Source organism: Chroicocephalus ridibundus, chromosome 9 (genome assembly GCF_963924245.1).
Source record: "Chroicocephalus ridibundus chromosome 9, bChrRid1.1, whole genome shotgun sequence".
In the NCBI taxonomy this organism is placed as follows: Eukaryota; Metazoa; Chordata; class Aves; order Charadriiformes; family Laridae; genus Chroicocephalus; species Chroicocephalus ridibundus.
Window position 1 is genome coordinate 32872185 of NC_086292.1, and position 20505 is coordinate 32892689.

Consider the following 20505-nt stretch of genomic DNA (forward strand, 5'->3'; position numbering starts at 1 on the left):
TGGCGGCGCGCAGGCCTAGGGAGCAAAGCGCCGAGCCTAACACCAACCCCCCCACGGGGACCCTTTCATTTTAAATATCTTGCCCTCTCCGAATTTAACAGCTCCTTAGAAGTTCACAGAATACTTTGAAGACCAACACAGAATAAAAGCTACTAAAATTCAGCATTCATGTAGAAATATTTTAATATATACAAGATGCAACATCTATAAAAAGGTAAATTACAATTTCAGTTTATGAACAGAGAGTGTTTTCTGCTTCTTCTGTTTCTTCTTTAATTTGTTGGCATCTTTGATTTCCATTTTTACTTGGTCTTGTAGTTGAGAAAAGAAGGCCTGGGACGACTTCAAGGCCTTGTCTTTCCCTTCATCCTGTCCATGGACAAAATATTCGTTATAACCAAGAAACGTACGAACAGTACCATTATACTACTTACTAGTTAACGCACATATAATGGTATTTGACTTAAAAGAACAAAACTGATAATTGATTTTCAAAGGATATTTTTCACTGCATTCTTATGTCACTGCTGCTATCTGAAGAAATAAAGAGCATGTTCCCTTTCTAACTAGCAATTAGCATGGCCAGTAAGAATAGGCATCAAGAATAGTTCCTTGCATATCATGAGCTGCAACTACATCGCTGTATTTTGTGTTCTGCTCTCCTTTTAACAGGTAAGTACAACCGTTTTAGAAGGAATCAAGTTACTCTTCCTATTTTTTCTAATACCTCAACATTTCAGAGACTGTTAAAATGTAATCTATAAGGCATCACAGGTGGTACACAAGTTTACTGTTTTATAGCACACAAAACAAAATCAACCTGATGAGATTAGAAAGAGGGCTCCACAATAAGTAGTAGTTAAACAGGAGTATTCTGTTTTGAAATACCTTAAGTTACGAAAGCTTAGAAAGAACTAAATAAACCCTCATCCTCCCATTATGCATGCAAGTAGTCCCATTTAATCAAGCAGGACGGTTCAAATGCAGGAGATAAGAGCATAAGGCTTAGTATTTGCAGGAACACCACCTTGTGAACTCTGAAATAAATAAAATAGTAGTACCTAATGCAAACAATCGTTTCTGCTTTGTGGATACACTTTGATATAAAGTAATTGTATCATACAGTTTTTCATATTTTTCCATATGTAAAGATTAAGTTGCTTAAAAACTCAAACATATTTCATACTCTGAGTAAGCTTCTAAAGGTTCCAACAACCATTTAGTATGATTTATTCATACTGGAAGCAGTAGCATCTACATAAACATGCATTTTGAACAAGGAGATCACTGCAAAGTGCAACTAGAGCTCTATTTTTTCAGGCCTCTATACTGACATCATGCCATCACCATAATCAGCAAAATCAGGACTAGAAAGACATTCAACGCTACTTTGTGTAACACAGTTACAAGCATGGATTAGAAGAGTCCTTCCAAAATTGGAGTTCAAAAGAACATAGGGGAAAGTAAGAGGGAGAAAGGGGGAGAAAAAGAAAAAAAAAAAAAAAGAAAAAAAAAAAAAGGTGTATGCATCTGTCCTTTCCAGGTCTTCCTACCTCTTTTTTCCAGCAGCTGCATGTACCTTTTATATTTGCTCAGACATAAATAAGATACACCACTTGTGTGCAAGAATTTTTGAGGGGATGGAGAAAGATTAGGAGATGTACCAAGAGGGACGGGAGGGAAACAAACCCTACACTTTGTAATTGTTTGTGATAAAGTTCCCTTTCCTCTCTCTAGCTAAATACTATCTACCCTTCAGATTTCAATATTCTTTGGCTGGGAAGCTCCAAGTTATACACTGCTACTTAAGAGTGCCTTACCTTGAGCAGAGATGCTTTGCCTTCTTTTGTAAGCTTTTTTAATTTTGCTGCAGCAGCTTTTTTGCTAAGTTTTGTGGCTTGTTCTGGTTTCATCTTTTCAAGAAGCTTTTGACGTTTCTCCTTTTCTCTTAACTTCATACGTTTACGAAGCTTTTTCTTTCTTCGTTCTCGCTTTTTGTCTGTGGGAGTCTTTTCTGCATCTGTTTTAATATCACCAGCTTTGTTCTTTTCCTAAAGAGGACAAGATTTCTAGATCCATAAGTGTGCAAAAGAAAAGGCTCACTTCACAGTACTCAAATCTGTCTTAGAGTTTCCATCCTTTAAAGTGTTGACCCAGCTCAGGGCTATGCCGCAGTAAGGCAAACGCCAAAAACTGGCAAAAGCTCGGAAGCAAGATTTGTACAATTGATCAAAGACATGCTACTTGCTCTTCCCTACTGTCATTTAGCTTTCCCCTCCCATACATATGTTGTGAAAATAATTACCATCACATAATAGTCAAGAACAAAATCAAAGCACAGTATTATGTCCTAGTGTAGCCAAATAAAATTAACTTTCCCCTCCTTCCAATTATCAAAAAAACCCACAAAAAAAACCAACCCAACCATCCACCCCCCTAAAAAAAACCAACCCAACAACCAGCAATACTAAAATGGTAGGGAAGAAGGTCCGCAAGGTGAGGAACCCAGTGTAGGAGGGGTCAGAATTCGCCCATTGATCTGGCCGCCAGTACACCCTTCTATCAACAATACGGATCCTTACATGGTTTTTATTTATATTTACCTTGATCTCCTCTGGTGCTAAGAGAGCAGCATCACTAACGGCCACTGGTGCTACTTCTTCCATACTTATAGCTGGAAGGTTCGAAACTATTTTCACTTCTGGCACAGGCTAAAAATAAGGAAACATATTCATGACTGAGCACACCATCTCACAGCAGCTTACAGCTAACTGAACACGCCAAATATTTGGTTTTGTTCAGAGGCAGTTATAGTGCATTTAATATGAATTAAGAACAAGCTCAATAAAACTCAATGTTTACTTTACTTTCCATTTCCCAAATGTATTTTAAAGTATCCAGTTTCAAAGAGTGGGGGGAAAAAACCAACCCACAACTTTACGAAACAAGTACTCACTGGTTTGGGTGTGAAGTGGAAGTTACAAAGCGCATCCAACTTCAGGAAGAGTGAATCCATCATTTCCTGAATTTCTTTGTGTTCGGGATTTTCTTCCTCTTCAGTCTTTTGCTATAGTAGTAAGACAATGTTACTGCACCACCATTCATAAAGCTATTTTACTTTAGTAAGACTGATAACAGCACAATATGCAATTCAGAGCCAAGTACTTCAATACTTCAGATGGAAGTACTTGACACAACACTGAAAGCAGAATTAGCAGTGTGCAAATGAACTTGTAAGATTATGTGATGTGAACTTCAAACCAAAAGGAAAGACATCGCTTAGGTTACCTGGTGAAGTTTCATGTATTCTTGCTCATAGATCTCAGCGAGGCTCAGTTTACTCTTTTCATGATCCAAAGTGATACGCTTCTTGTATTCAAAAGCCTCTTCTTTTGGTTTTTCTTTTGGTACAACATCATCCCATGCCTGAGAAAGTCATAAATTAATGACCAAATGCAACTACAGTCAAATATCAGGTGCTATTTAGCATATTTAGAATATTTTCCATATTACTTATCTGACACATTAACTAGTTTATGCATGTGGCTTCCCAGGAATTCATTAAGTTTCACACTTTCATTTGAAAGAAAAGTAATAAAAGACTTACAACTCTAGCTTGTGTGCTTATTTTTAGTGGATTGGGGAAAAAATGTACAACAAATAACAAATGTGTAATTTTCTTAAGAATTTAAATATTATCCCTCATATGTAGCATTTTTTTTTTATTCAACAATAAGCCTCAACAAGTTGCAGGATACAAATTTTTTATCAGCAGTTTTTAAGAAAAGTAAGTAAACAATTGAGTTTTGGTTAGTATCCAGAATGCTCAGAGCGCTACAGTTATGGTCACAGACAAAATTTACAGACTGGCATTATACTCCAAATAAAATCCTTATAGTTCAACCTGCAAACACTCTTTTTTTTTTTTTTGAAGGACACCAAAACCTGGCACATAACAGGCATGTAAAAACAGAGTTCCTTAGAAATCTAAAGACACATTCATCAAGGCAAAAGAATAAAACAACCAGTTGCAGAAATTAATTAGGATAACTCTACACCTAACATTTTAAAAGCTTCAAACTCATCCTTGGAATGTGCCCTGTGAATGAAGTCTATGAACAAAATAGGGAGGAATAAGTCAAGATAGTATTAACCTCATCCAATATTCTCTGTTTAATGATATCTTCAAGCTGGAAAGTCGTTTCTTCTGTGATCACAGGTGCTGAGAGGAGAAAGAGAAGAATTTTAAGATAAATGTTTCTCCAGCAATAAATACTTTTTGTTCTATGAAGAATAAAAAACAGAAAAAGAAGGCCTTAACAAAAATGTTGTAACTAAAGACAAGGTGAGTAAATAATGTTTTCCTCTATCTTGAAAAGAGTAGTATTACATAAGGCTTGTAAATGACTAAATCTGCCACCGAATTAATGAACTTTCAATTAAGTTAAAAATGAACAAAAAATATTATAGTTTCCAACATGAAAATGCACAACCTCAAAAACGCAACAATAAGTTTAACTTAGTGTTTTGTTACCCTGCTCTTGAGTCACAGGTGGTTTTAGCAAGGTGAAAGGGAAGAAAACCCACTATGGTATGCAACACGCTTTCAGGAAAACCCTCTCTCACTGCTTACCCATTCGAACAGCATGGTCAAAAAGTACTGTTTCCTCCAAAAGGCTGTTTTCAGGTCGTTTTTGTCCAGTCACTTCTCCTTTAAGCTGCCAAGGTTTCTCCTCTAACAACTGTTCTTCTAAACTTTTAATTTTTTTGCTCATCTGAAAAACACAATTTCCTAAGAAGTTCAAAACATAGAACTCACAATTAAAGTCAGCGCAAGAAATTAATAGTTATTTCAAGTAATTCTAACTCCTCCTCACTTAAAGATGAGCGAATATATGACTGCATATATATCTGATGTAGATAAGCCACTTTTTTTCTTAATATGTAAATAGCCTCCTCACATTTGCCAAACTCTGACCACAAGCATTTAAAAAAAAAAAACAAACAACAAAAAGGCCACTGTTTTGAAGTATTAGCAAAACAAACAAAAAAACAATTACCTTTTCCTGTCTCTTCTCAAAAGAAGACTTTATTTCACTGGGATCAATGCCCTTCTCTAATTGCATATCAGTAATATCTTCTGTTTCACTGTCATCTGGCAAACTGAAAGTAACTTTTTTAGAGGCTTCTTTACTTCTCGTATCCTCCATCATCAATTCATTCATATCCTCAACCCTGTAACATTAAAATGTAATAGAAAATAAAAGTTGAAAATCCTCTATAATTTTTTACATCAAGGTATTTCAGCCATTAAATGTTTGCATGTTACAACTAACCCACAGTTAAGAAATACAATAGGCTTTCATTGAAACCTAAAGGCAGGGGACACTAGGGAAACTTCTATATATTAAAAAAAAAACTTCCAAACCCTGAAGTAAATAAACTACTTTTTAAATAAGGTGACTATGCAAACCATGAACATACAGATAACAGAGAATGGAAAACTATGACCAAAGTGAGCCTGGAATTCACACTTTATTTGCTACTCCACTTCAGTGTAAAATTACAAGGACATTTTAACTGCAAATAATGCATATACTTACTCAGACATGCTTTCCTCATTCTCCTCTTCAATAGCACTGTCTGCTTCCTCTTTCTGATCATCTTCAACATCATTAGCTACTAAATCGTCGTCATCAACTGGATCAAAGAAATCTTTGTATGTCAAGTCTCTAGAACTTTTAATTGGCTAAGAAGCGGAAAGGGGAAAAAACCACCACAAATAAAAAACAAACCAAAAAAGCAAATCAAAACAGACTGACAGAAGTCTAAGGGTATCCTGCCTCTTAAAAGTCTTTAGCACCTGGGGAATAGCACTACTTGTGTAACAGTAATTCAGTTTACTGAAGCACTAACCTGTGTTACGGCACCCTAGTAAAACTAATCTCTTTTACAACTATTTAAAATATTCTACCACTTGAATCAATTTCTGACCTCTAAATATACAGAAGTCAAAGAGCAGTAGATTTTGCTGATTTCTCATTGGAATACGTACATTCCAGGTTTGTTCATACCCTGGGCACAGTTCTTCCTTGATAGTGTGAATCTCTGGTACTATTAAATAACAAAAGGTTTATTTCTGAAACAAGTACTCAGCGACTTAAGTTAAATCAGAGTTACAAACCATGTCCCTGGAAAAAGAAGTTGCCAAAAGCCCTTTGCTCTGCATCAGTCACCTCAGTGATCTGTAATTGCTAGATGTCAATACTGAGTGATACATCTTTTTCATTTGCTGGGTCACCTATTCTGCAAGGTCGCTTATTTCTTATGACATACCATCTCTTGCTTTATTCATGCAAAAACTGAAGACCCATCTAAAGAGAGACTGGAATAGCAGAAGAGTATGTTCTCCTACAGTAGGACATTTTGTTATCAGATATTCATGTTAATTATTAAAGCTTCAGAAGTAATCATTCATCACCTAATCAAATTTAACTTGGTAGTTTCTACTCAGAGTTCAAAAATTTATAGTCACTCTAACAGGTATCAGATCTTGACTTAAAGGGAAAGAGAGACCAGAAAACTGATTTACTGATATTCTTACTTTGACTTTAGCTTCTTCAGACTCTTCTTCCTCATCATCTGAGATGATGTCTTCAAAATAATTAATATCTTCTTCCTCCTCCTCCCTGTTTTCTTTCTCTGCATGGTCTAAAAAAGCTTCCATCTCAGCCAGCTTGAAAAACTTGTCATCCACTATGGATTTTCTTCCCATTTTTTTCAATGTGGTTTCCTTGGCTGTTTTAGTTTGTTGCTCCAGTGCTTCAATATCAAAGTCAATATCAGAATCCTCATCACTGTATTTCTGCTTTATGCTTTCTCTGGGTTTACTTTGCTTTTCTTTAACTTTAGTTTTATCTTTTGTATAAACATTCTTCTGTTCAGTTTCTGCTTCCATTATGTTGTCTTCCAATTCCTTCTCGCTGTTGGTCTCTGCATCAGAGTCATCCTCTTCATGGTCTGAGAGAAGGCAAAGATCTTCATCCTCGACATCTCTTGCAATGGATTTCTTGAAGAAATTGAGAACTGCATTGTTCTGGAGCTCTAGTTGTTGCCAAATCTGTTCTTCATCAAAGTTTTCTATCACCAGCTCTTTTAGAGGACCCCCATGAACTATATTACTCCCCAGAGCTTTATTTAAATCATAGAGAGTCTTTGTTAACGCTCTGAAGTCAGCAGCCAGTCCATCTTGCACACTAAGAGCAGAAAAAAAAAAATTAGGAGCTTTAAAAAGCACAACAGTTAATTATTTCTTTTCTATTTTGCAGAATTTACTTTACTTTGCATTTTTTAGCTTTCATTCATTTTACGCCTGCCATTAAGTTAATCACACGGTATAATCATATACCTGCTTAGGTATTTTGGTTCTACAGAATAGCACTTTTCAACAGTTACTGCTGTTGCTTAACTTTCTACACATTAAGCGTTCCTAGAAATAAAGACATTGTAATTATTAAGCCTTTCTGCTTCATTACACTTTGTGCGTGAAGTAGTAGCTGAGCAGAATATTCCACCCTTCTATAGTTACATATTTAAACATAAATAGTTGCAAATTTATATATTGAGCATATTTAAGTACTCCAGACGTTTTGGGGAAGTAAATAGCACAGCACTAAATACCTCAAACATCCAAGATACAAGCCCTGGGTTTCAAAAAGGTAACTGCCTTCCTCCGCTGCCCTACTCCTCAGCTTTTACATTTGGGTAGTCTCCTCCAGTTTTTCCTCTAGAGCTACCAATGCTCCCACACAGCCGGTACAAACAGAACCCCGCGTCCCCCGCCGCCCGCCGTACCTCAGGAATCGCTCCGGCCGCGCCGCGGCGGCGCCGGCCACTCTCAGGCCCGTCTCCAGCCCCTTCACCGCCGCCATCTTCCCGCCGCCCGCCGCGCGTGGAGCCACGCGGCACCGCCCCCCGGTGCTCGGGCTCAGCGATCCGGGCGCCTCCCGCCGCCGCCACCACCCAGGTTCCGCGCACGAGGGTTCCACCCCGCGCCGCCTGCCGCCCAGCCCGGGGCTCTGCCGCCGGGCAGGGGATGGCAGCCACCATTGGCGGGGCTGGCTGCCGCTTCCTCCCCCGGGATGAGCGTGGTACTGCTCTAGAGCGGGGTGTTCATCAGCACGGAAAAAAGATGCTCTAAATATAGTAAAAGCTGCAGACATCTTACTCCGCAGTTTTGTCTCTCTGACCTAGATACAAGGGCTATTTTGGAACCGCGCAGTTCCAGCCGGTACCCAGCGCCTCCAGGCCCCCAGCTAACGGGGCAGGCACCTGCACGCCAACCCCGACGGCCACCGCGGCCCAGCGGTCAGCTGCTCTGTTACCTTACATCACATCGTTTCCTTAAATTTTATTACACAGTCAAATTAAACACTACACCCACAGACCACCCACAGAGGCGATCTGTCCCTAAAACCGCCCCGGCTGCACCCGCCCTGCCCACTGCCCTTCCTGGCCTGCGTCCAAACCGTGACCAGCCTCACAACTGCCATGGCCTCTGCTGTTCCTTTACTGCTTTCGTGTTTCTTTCCTACTAAAAAAATAAGTGGTTTCAGCGCACAGACAAGAAAGCCCTGCCATGCAGCTTCTGCATGTCCTCCTTGGCGCTCTGGACCATCAAGCCCCATTGCATGGAGCAGGGCCTGCAGCAGAGGCACGGGTATGGCCTGTACCTCGCTTCTCCAACATCATCGACACAGCTGGCACCTTACAACCCAGGTGGGAAGCAGAAAGTGGCATATATTAGAATCATAGAATCATAGAATTGTCTAGGTTGGAAGGGACCTTTAAGATCATCAAGTCCAACCATCAACCTAACTCTGACAAAAACCACCACTACCCCATGTCCCTCAGCACCACGTCTGCCCGGCTTTTCAATCCTTCCAGGGATGGCGACTCCACCACTGCCCTGGGCAGCCTCTTCCAATGCTTGACAACCCTTTCAGTGAAGAAATTTTTCCTAATATCCATCCTAAACCTCCCCTGGCACAACTTGAGGCCGTTTCCTCTTGTCCTGTTGCCTGTTACTTGAGAGATGAGACTGACCCCCACCACTACACCCTCCTTTCAGGGAGTTGTAGAGAGTGATAAGGTCTCCCCTCAGCCTCCTCTTCTCCAGGATCAACACCCCCCGCTCCCTCAGCCACTGCTCATGAGACTTGTGCTCCAGACCCCTCAGCAGCTCCGTTGCCCTTCTCTGGACCCGCTGCAGCACCTCAATGTCTTTTTTTTGTGGTGAGGGGCCCAAAACTGGACATAGTACTCAAGGTGGGGCCTCACCAGTGCCAAGTACAGGCGTACAATCACTGCCCTAGTCCTGCTGGCCACACTGTTCCTGATACAGGCCAGGATGCTGTTGGCCTTCTTGGCCACCTGGGCACACGCTGGCTCGTATTTGGCTGGGCAGCTCTCCAGCCACTCTTCCCCAATCCTGTAGCGTTCATGGGGTTGTTGTGACCCACGTGCAGGACCTGGCACTTGTCCTTGTTGAACCTCGTGCCATTGGCCTCGGCTCATCGATCCAGCCTGTCCAGTCCCTCTTGGGACTTTTAAATACCCTTTTGCCCACCAACTTTGATCTGCACTTTATTTCAGGTATTATCAGATTTGAAATGGCACAGGCTGTTTATGTATTTGGAATGTATCACAGCAAGGTGCCACGTCCAATGCCCCTGACACAGCAGGGGCACAGCCCCAGCAGACAGCCCGCTCGCTGTCCCCACTCTCTTCTGCCCGACGCTTTACTGGGGGGCTCTCCCCACAGCCCTCCCTGGCTACAGCCGGCCTCCTGCACGCTCCCTTTCTCACACACGGCAGCGCCCGGCAGCAGGCAGCTGCACCGCCGCCTCCCGCAGCTCCCAGCTCCCGGCTGGCGGCGGCCGCAGCGCCCGCCCCTGCCCGGGGGAGCCACCTCCTCCCGGGACGGGCACCGGGCCGCAGCGCCCGCCCGCCCCAGCGAAGGCTCACCGGCCCCTCAGCGCGACACAGCCGCTGCCGGTGCCTCCCACCGGGACGCCCCCGCTGGCGCCGGCCCTGCTAACGCAGCCGCGGGCTATCACCGCGACGAAAGGCTCCCGGCTCGGGCGGCCGGGGGCGGCGGCCGCTGCCGCGGTGACGGCGGAGGGCGGCCGCTCCCCCGCCGCCAGGCCCCGCCTGCCTGCGGCCGGGCTGGGAGCGAGCGGCGGGGCGGCGAGATGGCGGCCTCCCTGGGGCGCGCGGCGGCCGGTAACGGGGGGCCAGGCGGGGCGGAGCGGGCGGGCGGCGTGGGACTCGGCCCGGGGTGGCGGCGGGCCCGGGTGCCCCCGGCGGAGGGCGGCCCCGCGGCCTGAAGGGGCGGCGGGCGCGGGGCGGGAGCGCGCCGCCCCTGCGGCCGCGGGGTGCGGGAGCGGGCCCGGGCTCTCCGTGAGCCGTACGGACCACGGCAACGCAGAACCGCGGTTACGAATGAAAACAAGGGGTTCTGACCCAGGCGGCAGTATATTAACAACTGACGCTAACCGGCTGAGAATAAACTTTCGCAGCAAACTTAATACTTATGGCGCAAGGAGGAGCTTGTCTTTTTAAGGTACAACTTGGAGGTCAAATGCAAAATCATTTTCCTTTCATTATAATTATTTGGACTGTTCACTCTCTTAATAGTAAGTAAGGCAGGTTAAACTCCCCATACCTAAACCACGCTGTCTCATTTGGTGGCCATGGCCTGCAGAACAGTGAATGAGAGACTGGGTGCTGTCAGGGATCGATCAGTGGGATGGGGGGATGAAAACACCTCTGTGTAATTGCACTTTGATGGAAGAAACCAGAACTGCAGCAAAGTGTGACTTGGTTTCTAGGAACTCTGGAGGCCACGTGATTCCCACAAGCCACCCCCCGGCACAGAGCAGAGCAGCACCAGGGGTGACCTAAGCCCTGTCAGCTGTCAGAGTTTCCGAGATGTCAGTGCCACCTCGACACTCCATCTGGTCCAGAGAGCTAATGCACAGCCCCTGTGTGTCACACTCACAACGGCGACAGCAGCCACTTCATGCTTGAGAGCTGCCCTCAACCTGAGATGGGTGACAGTAGAGCAGTGCCCACACTTCTCACTGTGGCCCACACTTGTACAACCTCCCCATAGAAAACAGGGCTAAATTCAGCTGGATTTGGCTTGGTTTGATTCCTTAGCCATGCAAGTCAATGAACACTGCCCCACAGAAGGAGCACCAAGTCCATGAATAAACATTTGAAAGATGAGGACCTCCTTTTATGGGGTACTTCAGACTTGTTACTTTAAGTTCATAATCTTCTCTTTTATAGAATGTAAGCTTCAGTTGGTACAACTGTACATCTTTAAACTCTCATGTGCATAACACTAGTAGATCTGTCAACCATTAACAGAATAAAACCCAAATAGATCAATTTAAAAATATTCTTCAAATGAAGCTGAAGGTGGTGACATACATTCCACAGTATCACTGGGGCTAGGAAGCCAGCAATCATACATGAGACCAGGGTCAGGTGAATCTTCTCCAAAGGACAAAATATCTAGAAAAATTCAGATTTTGTTGTCAGTGTTTGAAAAATCAGGTCTTAAAAAAACCAGTAGGGGCAAATGTCCTATACCAGGAGAGGCATCTGCATGTGTGAATGTGGTCAGCATATGCAAGTTTTTCAAGCAGGACAGATACTCGGATAGATGCTTTAGTCACAGTGTCCACTGGCTTCAAAAGAAGCAGAGAAAGTACATTTTTTTAACATTGGAGAAAGTTAAGAATTACGTGAATAATTGTGTAAGGCAGTAGAGAAATGCTTTTGGGATTGAAGAATTTAGGCACAGCAGTTAATAGGACTAGTTTTGTGATGTATGCATAAATATAACTGTTTCTTTCCTGAAACATGAAAGTGATGGGGTTTCAGTCTGAAGTGTGCTGAAAAGCTTTCTTTTTCACTGCAGGGTCATCTTTTGATTATTGGATTAGAAGAAGATTAGAATTTTAAGTAATCTATATAGTTACTAATCTATATAATGCAAGAAAAACACAAATGCTTTTTGTTTAATCTCAGTCAATTCATACCGGTAATTATGGGTTTAAAATTAAAGCGCCATATGCATATGAATAGAGTAGGATAAATTCACAAGACTTCATAGAATAAAGTAAAAAAAACCAAACCCAAACTTGCTGAAGAGTCCTCTGTCCCTACATACTCATAGGAAAAATTATATATAGACTTCTACCACCCAATCCATTAAGTGAGAGGAGGAAATGAAAAGATGCATGAATAATATTGTCGTATGAGTGGGCATTTAAGTATCTTTGACTTTACAAGAATTCTAGGAATTTACTTCACTTTTTCAATCTATTATCTTTCCAGGAAACACCACAAAAACCAAATATTTCTTGTGCAGAACCCAACAGCAATAGTATTTTCTATTCTTTTTGCTATTGCTTCAGTAATAGCTGAGTAACAGTCTGTGTCTCTACTTGCTGTCAATTTACTTGAAAACAGACAAAATTGAAATTAAATTATAATAACCATGTAGTCATATGCCCCATGTCAAGTACAATGAGAATTATAGATGGGAGATGTCAAAACGAATGGGAAAAATCCTAGCCTTTTCCATCAGTAAGGACTGCTTGAAAAATCTACATTAGTAGCATTTCTACTGAACTGCGGTCTTGTAATGCTTAGAAGAAGGAATGAAACAATAAAAGGCTCTAGGAAACATAACAAATGATATAGTAAGTGGTCCTTATCTTTCGAAATAATTTGGGTGAATACTGACCCCCTCTAAGTGGAAAAGTATCTCTTGCTTCAGCAAGAATTGAACCAGGTCTTACGAAAGGACCTCTGTAGGAAACAGAGCTATTTAGGTAGAAGTCGTGGAAGGACAGAAGGCAGACAGAAAAGACTGTATGGTGGCTGTTTGGTTTGGTTTGGTTTTTTTTTAATTTTTTAATGCATTATTTACTCTGGTGATCTGGTCAAACTCTAGTTAATTATCCATACCTCTAATGCCAACTAGATAGTACATATTTCTTATTTTTGTACATTATAAAGCATTGCATAGTATTGCTTCCTCAGGCAATTGCTTTGTTCACCCCTGACACAGCTGCATTTAGATGGCAAGTCTATCTACAAAATAGTTTCAGCATTGACATTTGAAAAACAAGACTTTTTCTTCTGTGAGAAGTTGCTAGGGGATTTTTTTTTTAGTGTGTAGAAAGTTGAAAAGTACTTGGAAATATTGAGTTGCTCTACTATGCCAATATGATAGCCTAAAGGTAACTGGTGAAAAAGAATTGTCCAGAACTTCTGGCTGGGATGAAGGAGATGACAGGATGTACTGTGTGAAAGGCTGGCAAGAAATAGTGCAGGGCAGTTACTTGCAGAGCTAGACAAGTTTCTGGAAATCATGAGTGTAGGATGTAGATTTAGTATTATCAAATGATTCTGAATAGACTTACTTTTGTGACGCTAAGTCTTTGGAAGTATATATACATTGCACATTGTAATTCTAAGTCTCAAATACACACAAGCTCTTCTTCTTCCATCCCAGCATAATGCTCAGAAAGGCTTAGTTTTAAGGACTGCATCAGTTGTCTTTGTGAAGAAAAATTAATGGATAGATGTAGAGTCTTGAATTCCTGGGAAATGGTAGTTCTCAGTTTCATACAGTGAAGCCAGCTGATTAATTACAGCTACTACTAACGCTGTGGAGTACAAAGAGTCTGAAAAAACGCAAGCCAGGCTATCCTCAGCGTATTGCAAAGCATACAGAATCTCAGCGCATCCTTGCCACAATCTCTTAGCAAAATAGCACATTTGTGAATTTAAAACTAAGAATGCCTCAAAGACTTCCAAAATGCTAAGATGCCTCTAGCTTGGCCTTGAGGCATTGGGAACTCTGACATGGCCTAGAGCAAACTTGCATGAAATTAAAATGTGGCTTTTATGAATATATCCTTTCATCTAATTCTAATTCTGATGCTAGAAACAACTGGTATGATCACAATTTCTCCCCCGCCCCCAACCTCTACAGATTCTAGTACTCTGACAGATTCATTTTTAATGTAATTCATTTGGAAGTATCCTCATTTTATATCTTTTTTCAGTACTTTAAAAAAAAAAAAACACCACAAAACCCAAGCAACCCTGGAACTATTTGTGAGCAACATAGCAATTTGACACAAATAGTGCAAAGTTCAGTACTGCCTTGTGAGAACAGTCAGTGAAGCGCTCTGTAGATATCTAAGCCGTTTTTCCTGACAGTTTCTCCATGACTTCTCCATCTTTTGTCTACATGTTAGCCCTTATCATTGTGTCATATGGTCATCCAATATTTTTTTATAGTTACCTTTTTATTTATGAGGAGACAAATTATATTCCTTTTCTTTTGTAAGTCACTGAAGTCAGTGGCACTAGTTGCATTAAAAAAATCTGCTATGATTTTGACCTTTTAAAGATAACCTTCTAAATTGTTATTGGTCAGTTGGAGATGATGTTGTTCACAGTACTTATAACTGAAATATTTGCAAGCATCTTGAAACAGATCAGTGAAACTAAGTATAAGACCTGTATGGCATGTGAAAAGTAAGAAGGGCAAATGACTTCATCATTGGAGAAAGACAAAATAAGAAATCAAACTCAGAAGATTTTAGGATTCCTTAAGCCTCAGATGCAACGTGACATTTCTTTCCTTGATGGAGTTAGTTCTGACAGCTGAGAGCTTTTATCTTTTGGACAGTATCAGTTCTGTCCAAGGTTTTGTTTTGGTTTTCTTGTTTATTGTCATAATTTCTAGAGGTATGGACATACCCTCATTTCTTTCTCTATTTTGTAAGGAGCTCTGAAAAATTCCGAAGTCACTTTTAAGTATATTATACAGTTGACTGTTACAGTTGGCCAGGTGTTCCTCTTTCTAACAGGCATATGTAAGCACTTACACAAAATTAGTGTTTGGATTTTTTTTTTTATATATACCTCTGAATAATTACATAGTCTCTGAAAAAAATTTTCATTGAGCTCTTACAACTACAGAATTAATTCTTTCCTTGGTCTCAGTCTACCTTCAGCTTTGCACGCTGGTGTGCTTATGACATAGGAGTTATAAAGGCCTCATTAAAAGGGGAAAGAGCAGATATTGATCCTTTCTCAGAAGCATTATATCAGTGCTATTCACTTTTTTCAGGGCTTCTTACCAGATTGCAGACTTCAGCTCCCACTATACGAACTCTATCATCATCAAATTCCTTCTCTCAAAACATTCCAAGCTGTTTGTGGAAACTGGGCCGACTTAATCATGTAGCAATTGCAGTACCTGATTTGGAGAAAGCTCAGTCCTTATATAAAGATGTATTAGGAGCACAGGTGAGCGAGACTGTTGCTCTTCCTGAACATGGTGTCTACACTGTTTTTGTGGAGCTGGGAAATACCAAGCTGGAACTGCTACATCCTTTAGGAGAGAAAAGTCCCATTGCAAGCTTTCTGCAAAAAAACAAGACTGGAGGAATGCATCATATCTGCATTGAGGTACTTTAACACAATATATCATATAAAATTGAGATATTAAAGTGTGCATAATGTTTTCAGAGGTTTGACCTGTGTCAAGAACAAATAAGGCTGACGTATTTGTGAGAATATATATTGCATGAGAAGTCTTAAAATTGCCTTTTTTCTTTGATTTTGATTTAAAATTGCATTTCCATTTGATTTTGGAAATCACAGTTCAACTTCATGAGCTATGCAATGATTTTTATCTCTTTTATGCTATAAAAATTAAATTGGGCAGTGGAGGGTTAAGTATCCAGTGTGGAAGGTGGACAAGCCCAGGGGCTTGTGAAGTGTGTCTGACAGGTGTCAACTTCCTGACATAGAAAGGACATACACTGGAAAAAGATGAAGTTGTAAGTTTAAGCTAAGGCATAGTTTAGATTTTCAGAAGTTTCTTCCTGTTTGATATTTAGTTGATAATTGTATACAAAAGTCAAAAAAGATTGTCAGTTGTACTCACCAAACAGCAGTAATGTCTTCAGAGTTTATTCTGTCCTGTTCTTCCTTGTCCATCAAAGAGAGGTTGGTCTGGAAGTACACAAGATGTAAACGTGCAGGGTAAAGTACTTCCCTTATTTAGTATACTCATGTTTTAGTGTAGATGTTTGATGCAAAATTTCATGTTGCAGCCTGTGGTCTATGTTTTTAATATTTTTACAGATCTGAGTCTCGCAAACTCTATTATTTCATGCAAAGTGTAATAATAAAAAATAATGGGATTACTGATGTGAGTAAAAATTGTTTTCAGAATACAACATAAAGACCTGTGCTTGCAGTTGCATGGTTTCTTTAAGAATTGCGAACTTTTGCATACACACAGACATTGCAATTTTTCTTACATTAAGTTTGTCTATTTGCAGATGTTCACGAATAAGAAAATCGATTCTTTTAAATTGGCCCTAAATTGTATTCCTAGGCAGTTCTGCTATAGAAATGTGAAAGACCTCAGCTCAATTTAAGAAACAGGGGGCACAGAAGAAAGAACTGATTTGCAGTAGGACTGAAAAAACCCTCCAACCCTCTGTAAAAACAGTGGTTCTTATTTATAGGTACAAGAGAAAGAAGTTGTAGGCATTTCTCAGCATAAAGAGCTCAAAGCTCCCAAGGGTTTCAAGTATATGTCCTCCCTTTTAAAACATTTCAAGAAACATTTGTTACCAGCTGAAATTGTTCCATGTAGATCTCCATTTTGTACGAGAGATGATCTTGTTGCAGATAAACCAAAAATGTTTGCCAAGGGAAGTCATACTGTTAATTATGAAAATTGAGAAGAATGGGACATGCTAATTATACCACGTTGGACAACATAGAAGTGTTGTGTTAAAAAAGAAAATTTTTAACTGTGTACAGTAGGTCAAGCAAGCCAGGAATCATCATTTAGCAGTTAATTTCCATTAATCAGGTGAGCTAGTGCTACTCGCAGCCAGATTTTCCTCAATGAAGTCTTGTAACTCACTAATAGGTTCTCCAAGCAAAAAAAAAAAAAAAGATTGTCCTAAGTCTTTCATGTTTGTCTCCACAAATGGAAGATTATAGACTAATTTACATGGAGAAAAAAAGCAATCCATTGTTGACCTGCTGTTTAAGTGGGACTGAAGACAGATTTGGTCACTACCATAGTCAATAAAAAAGATACTAATGTCCCTCCTCCAATTTTCCAATCTCCTCAGAATGGAAAATCTTACAATTTCAAAGATAGGTCATCTTCTGAAGTTGTGCAAAAATAGTTTTGAGAAAAACTGTAAAAGAACTTCACTGTCAAATGATTGTTCACTTGAAATTTTAAAAATATTTTGTAGAAGTATCTTTCTGTGAACAATTTTATTGCAAAAAGCATAATTGCAAAAATTCTTTCTGTACTGAAAAGCCCAACAAGTTTCTCAAAATGCTTTTAATTTCTTCCTTATCTCTTATTATTCAAAGGAAAATTTTAGACAGATGTTTTGATAGGGAATTTGTTTCAGACAAAATAAGCATTTTAAGAACAAATTAAATTATTCCTGACCAGCTATAATTGAATTTAATACATGCAATGAAAAGCATGCTGGACACTTGGTCAAATAAGAGAGAAATCTGAGCCTGATACTCGCCTACCAGGGATGCACCCACAGGCTTTCCACTGTTCACTCTCATTGCTTCCTTGGGGACGCAGTAATTCATTCCAGCTGAGCCCAGACACGGTTCCTCTTCTGGCCATCTCTGCAGGACAGGAGCAGCAGCTGCAGTAGCTTTTCTGCTTGGGGAAACAACCTGGAGGGGGCTATGGCACACATTATGTGTGCTGTTTTATTTAAGATAAAACTTGACAGACATTTCTTTTTTTTTTTTTTTTAGCAGACTGGTAGTCGTGTAGGAAGAACTGCAGTGAGTTCAGAATTTTCATGAACAAAACTGCTGCGAATGAGTAGGAATTAACTGATGTCTGTTCCTCTGAATTAAAGCTAGGTATTTCCTTCTTCCCTACAATGGCATCATGCAAGTTTATTTACCAAATTATGTCCAGATACCTCAGTCTTGAAAAACAGCAATGCTATTATTTTAATTCTAGGTCTTTATTGATTATTGACTATTAGATTTGGTAAACTGAGTGCTAATCTTATAATTTCAAAGAATTAATGCATTTAAGGTTTGGGAAAATTCAAATTTCATCTGATGACATGACATCAGAATTAAGATCACATTATACAGTGTAGATATGTTTTTGTTAATCATGTATTTTTGCAGGAAACTGTACTGAAATATTACGTTAAAGGATATTATTGTAATTAAGTTCAATAGGAAAACCAGGTCATATTCTGGGTATATTTCTGATAATTCCAAGGTTTTTCTTAGGAAACTTTGTGAAGCTTAACCTACTCAGGAGGAGGATATGTAAATCTAAAAGGGACTTTCCTTTTACCTTTTGCCCATTGCCCTCCTTCTTCATCAGCATCTAATGACTCAGTGTTCTGTCATCAATTAGACATGGAGGCATTCTTCTTTAGTTATTGATAGTTTGAAAGCAATGTGATCTTCTTAGTAATAGTAATGCAGAGTTTAGATTATTTATGGAGTACTTATAAAGTAACAACATAAAAAAATCAATGGGCTTTGTGTGGGAGTGATTTTTGTTTAGCAATTTCTTAAATACAGCACTATCTATTAAAACAACGTTTTATAAAATCTTCAAATAACAAATGCAAACTTCTGTAAGATTTTTATTTCTAAGACTACATGCTTTAAAACTGTTTTATAATTTATTTCCAGAATTCTATTAGAATTTAGAAATAACATTTTAGTAAGGAATTATATTATTGCTCCTAAATGTAGAATCTGCATAATACCATGTAATATGTTAATATGTGTGAACTGTATTTTTCTTTTATAAGGTTGATGACATAAAAGCTGCTATGACAGAACTGAAGAAAAAAAAGATAAGAATATTGAGTGAAGAGCCAAAAATAGGTGCACATGGCAAACCTGTGATTTTTCTTCACCCTAAAGATTGCCACGGAGTCCTTGTGGAACTTGAGCAAGCTTGAGCTGTAATATTCATAAATAAAACAATAGATTAGTTGTGAAGTTACTGAGCTGGTGCTGGGAATATTGATGTGGTATTCAGCCTTTACAAGTTCACTGTAGTTCCTGTGTATTAAGTACAGCTTTTGAGTACTGAAATAATGCTACAGTTTTAGGGTAATTTTGTTTTTATTGTTGTTGTTGATCTGATTTTCAGAATTAGTATGTTGACTTCTTTGTGATTCTAAAGACAAATACATCAGCCAAGTTACAAACAGTAATTTATGTTCTGTTGCCTTATGTTTGCAGCATGGTTTTACCTCTGTAACCACAGAAACTGTACAGTTTCTAGGTCATCCCATATTATTTTGTTCTACATTTCAGAGCAGAGACCCACTTCTCAGTGACAACAATATAGCTTAGATATTCCCTTTAGAAATAAAGGAAAAAGGAACATTGTATTTTTCTGTTTTCACCATTCACCATCTGTGCTTCATGCTGATTGATTGGTTCATGCAATAAAAAAATCCTTATGTTATTGTATGAGTGTCTGCAACCAGTAAATAAGTTTTCCTTGGCATAACAATTACTGCCAAGGAAGTTACCATGCATAAATCATCGTTTAGTTGTTTTAGGAACTCTATGGATATGCAGGCAACGAGAGAAGAATAGCTGAAATGTATTTCAGACTGTAACATACTTGTCACATTTTAGTTTTTTCAGGTATTGAATTTTTTTTTTCCAAGCTTTATCCATAGGGAGGTATCTCGGAGAGACCTGAACAAATAGTGATTCATCTTTTCGTTCACTTTATAAATATTGTTTTCCTATGCAAAAGCACTTAAAAAATCAGTGGAAACACAAGCTGCATAAGTCTTGGTTATGTACACTGTCTTTAACATCAGAGAGCATGCCCGCATACTGATGTTTCTGATAGACTGCAGTCACAGTTTGTTGACTTATTCATGGACAGACTTGGCTTTAATGGTGTATGTTAAGCAAGCAGTGTTTGTCCTGCTACTTTCTTTTATAGGTTTGTTTTGACACATCGGCTATAGAAATTGAAGACTTGCTGTTTCTCTCCCTAGTCTTCTTAATCCATAAAAGTAATTTTTTTTCCTAGCTAAACCACAGTCTGAAGTTATATTTTCCTACATCTCTGCATATTCAGTTAATAGGTTCAGCTTGATATAAAGTAAGTTCATTTTAGTCTAGGAGAATTTTTACTTAATGGAAATGGAATTATTTGTATTCTGTGTCATGTTTGCCACAACAAAATGCAAGTATAATGTTGACCTGAGATTTAAAGACTTTGGTCTTTAAAGACATTGTTGCTTCCTCATGAATTTTACTTCTAAAAAAACCTCTGCAACACCGTGCAATTTTTTAAAACGAGATAGTTTTGTACTCAAGTAC

General features: G+C 39.6%; 2 protein-coding genes across 2 annotated transcripts; one reads left to right on the forward strand and one right to left on the reverse strand.

Moving 5' to 3' along the window:
* Window positions 1-171: 171 nt before the first annotated feature.
* Window positions 172-8485, reverse strand: MPHOSPH10 (M-phase phosphoprotein 10). The gene is made up of 11 exons (XM_063347157.1): window positions 7855-8485; window positions 6605-7256; window positions 5604-5749; window positions 5061-5235; window positions 4634-4775; window positions 4155-4222; window positions 3289-3426; window positions 2957-3067; window positions 2604-2711; window positions 1821-2051; window positions 172-369 (listed from the first exon to the last, which is right to left on the reverse strand). Exons 1-11 carry the CDS (start codon window positions 8220-8222, stop codon window positions 220-222), a joined length of 2289 nt encoding a protein of 762 aa, XP_063203227.1. The 5' UTR covers window positions 8223-8485; the 3' UTR covers window positions 172-219.
* Window positions 8486-10006: 1521 nt separating this feature from the next.
* Window positions 10007-19632, forward strand: MCEE (methylmalonyl-CoA epimerase). The gene is made up of 3 exons (XM_063347169.1): window positions 10007-10284; window positions 15230-15570; window positions 18960-19632. Exons 1-3 carry the CDS (start codon window positions 10254-10256, stop codon window positions 19110-19112), a joined length of 525 nt encoding a protein of 174 aa, XP_063203239.1. The 5' UTR covers window positions 10007-10253; the 3' UTR covers window positions 19113-19632.
* Window positions 19633-20505: the final 873 nt, after the last annotated feature.

Bases quoted from the DNA above. Each gene is read 5' to 3' on its own strand.
- MPHOSPH10 (XM_063347157.1), bottom strand. From the start codon at position 8,222: ATGTCTGCAGCTTTTACTATATTTAGAGCATCTTTTTTCCGTGCTGAT. The intron at 2,712-2,956 runs GTGAGTACTTGT...CCTTATTTTTAG, and splicing joins TCCACTTCACACCCAAACCA to CCTGTGCCAGAAGTGAAAAT. The intron at 2,052-2,603 runs GTAAATATAAAT...TGTCCTCTTTAG, and splicing joins TAGCACCAGAGGAGATCAAG to GAAAAGAACAAAGCTGGTGA.
- MCEE (XM_063347169.1), top strand. From the start codon at position 10,254: ATGGCGGCCTCCCTGGGGCGCGCGGCGGCCG. The intron at 10,285-15,229 runs GTAACGGGGGGC...CACTTTTTTCAG, and splicing joins CCTGGGGCGCGCGGCGGCCG to GGCTTCTTACCAGATTGCAG. The intron at 15,571-18,959 runs GTACTTTAACAC...TTCTTTTATAAG, and splicing joins TGCATCATATCTGCATTGAG to GTTGATGACATAAAAGCTGC.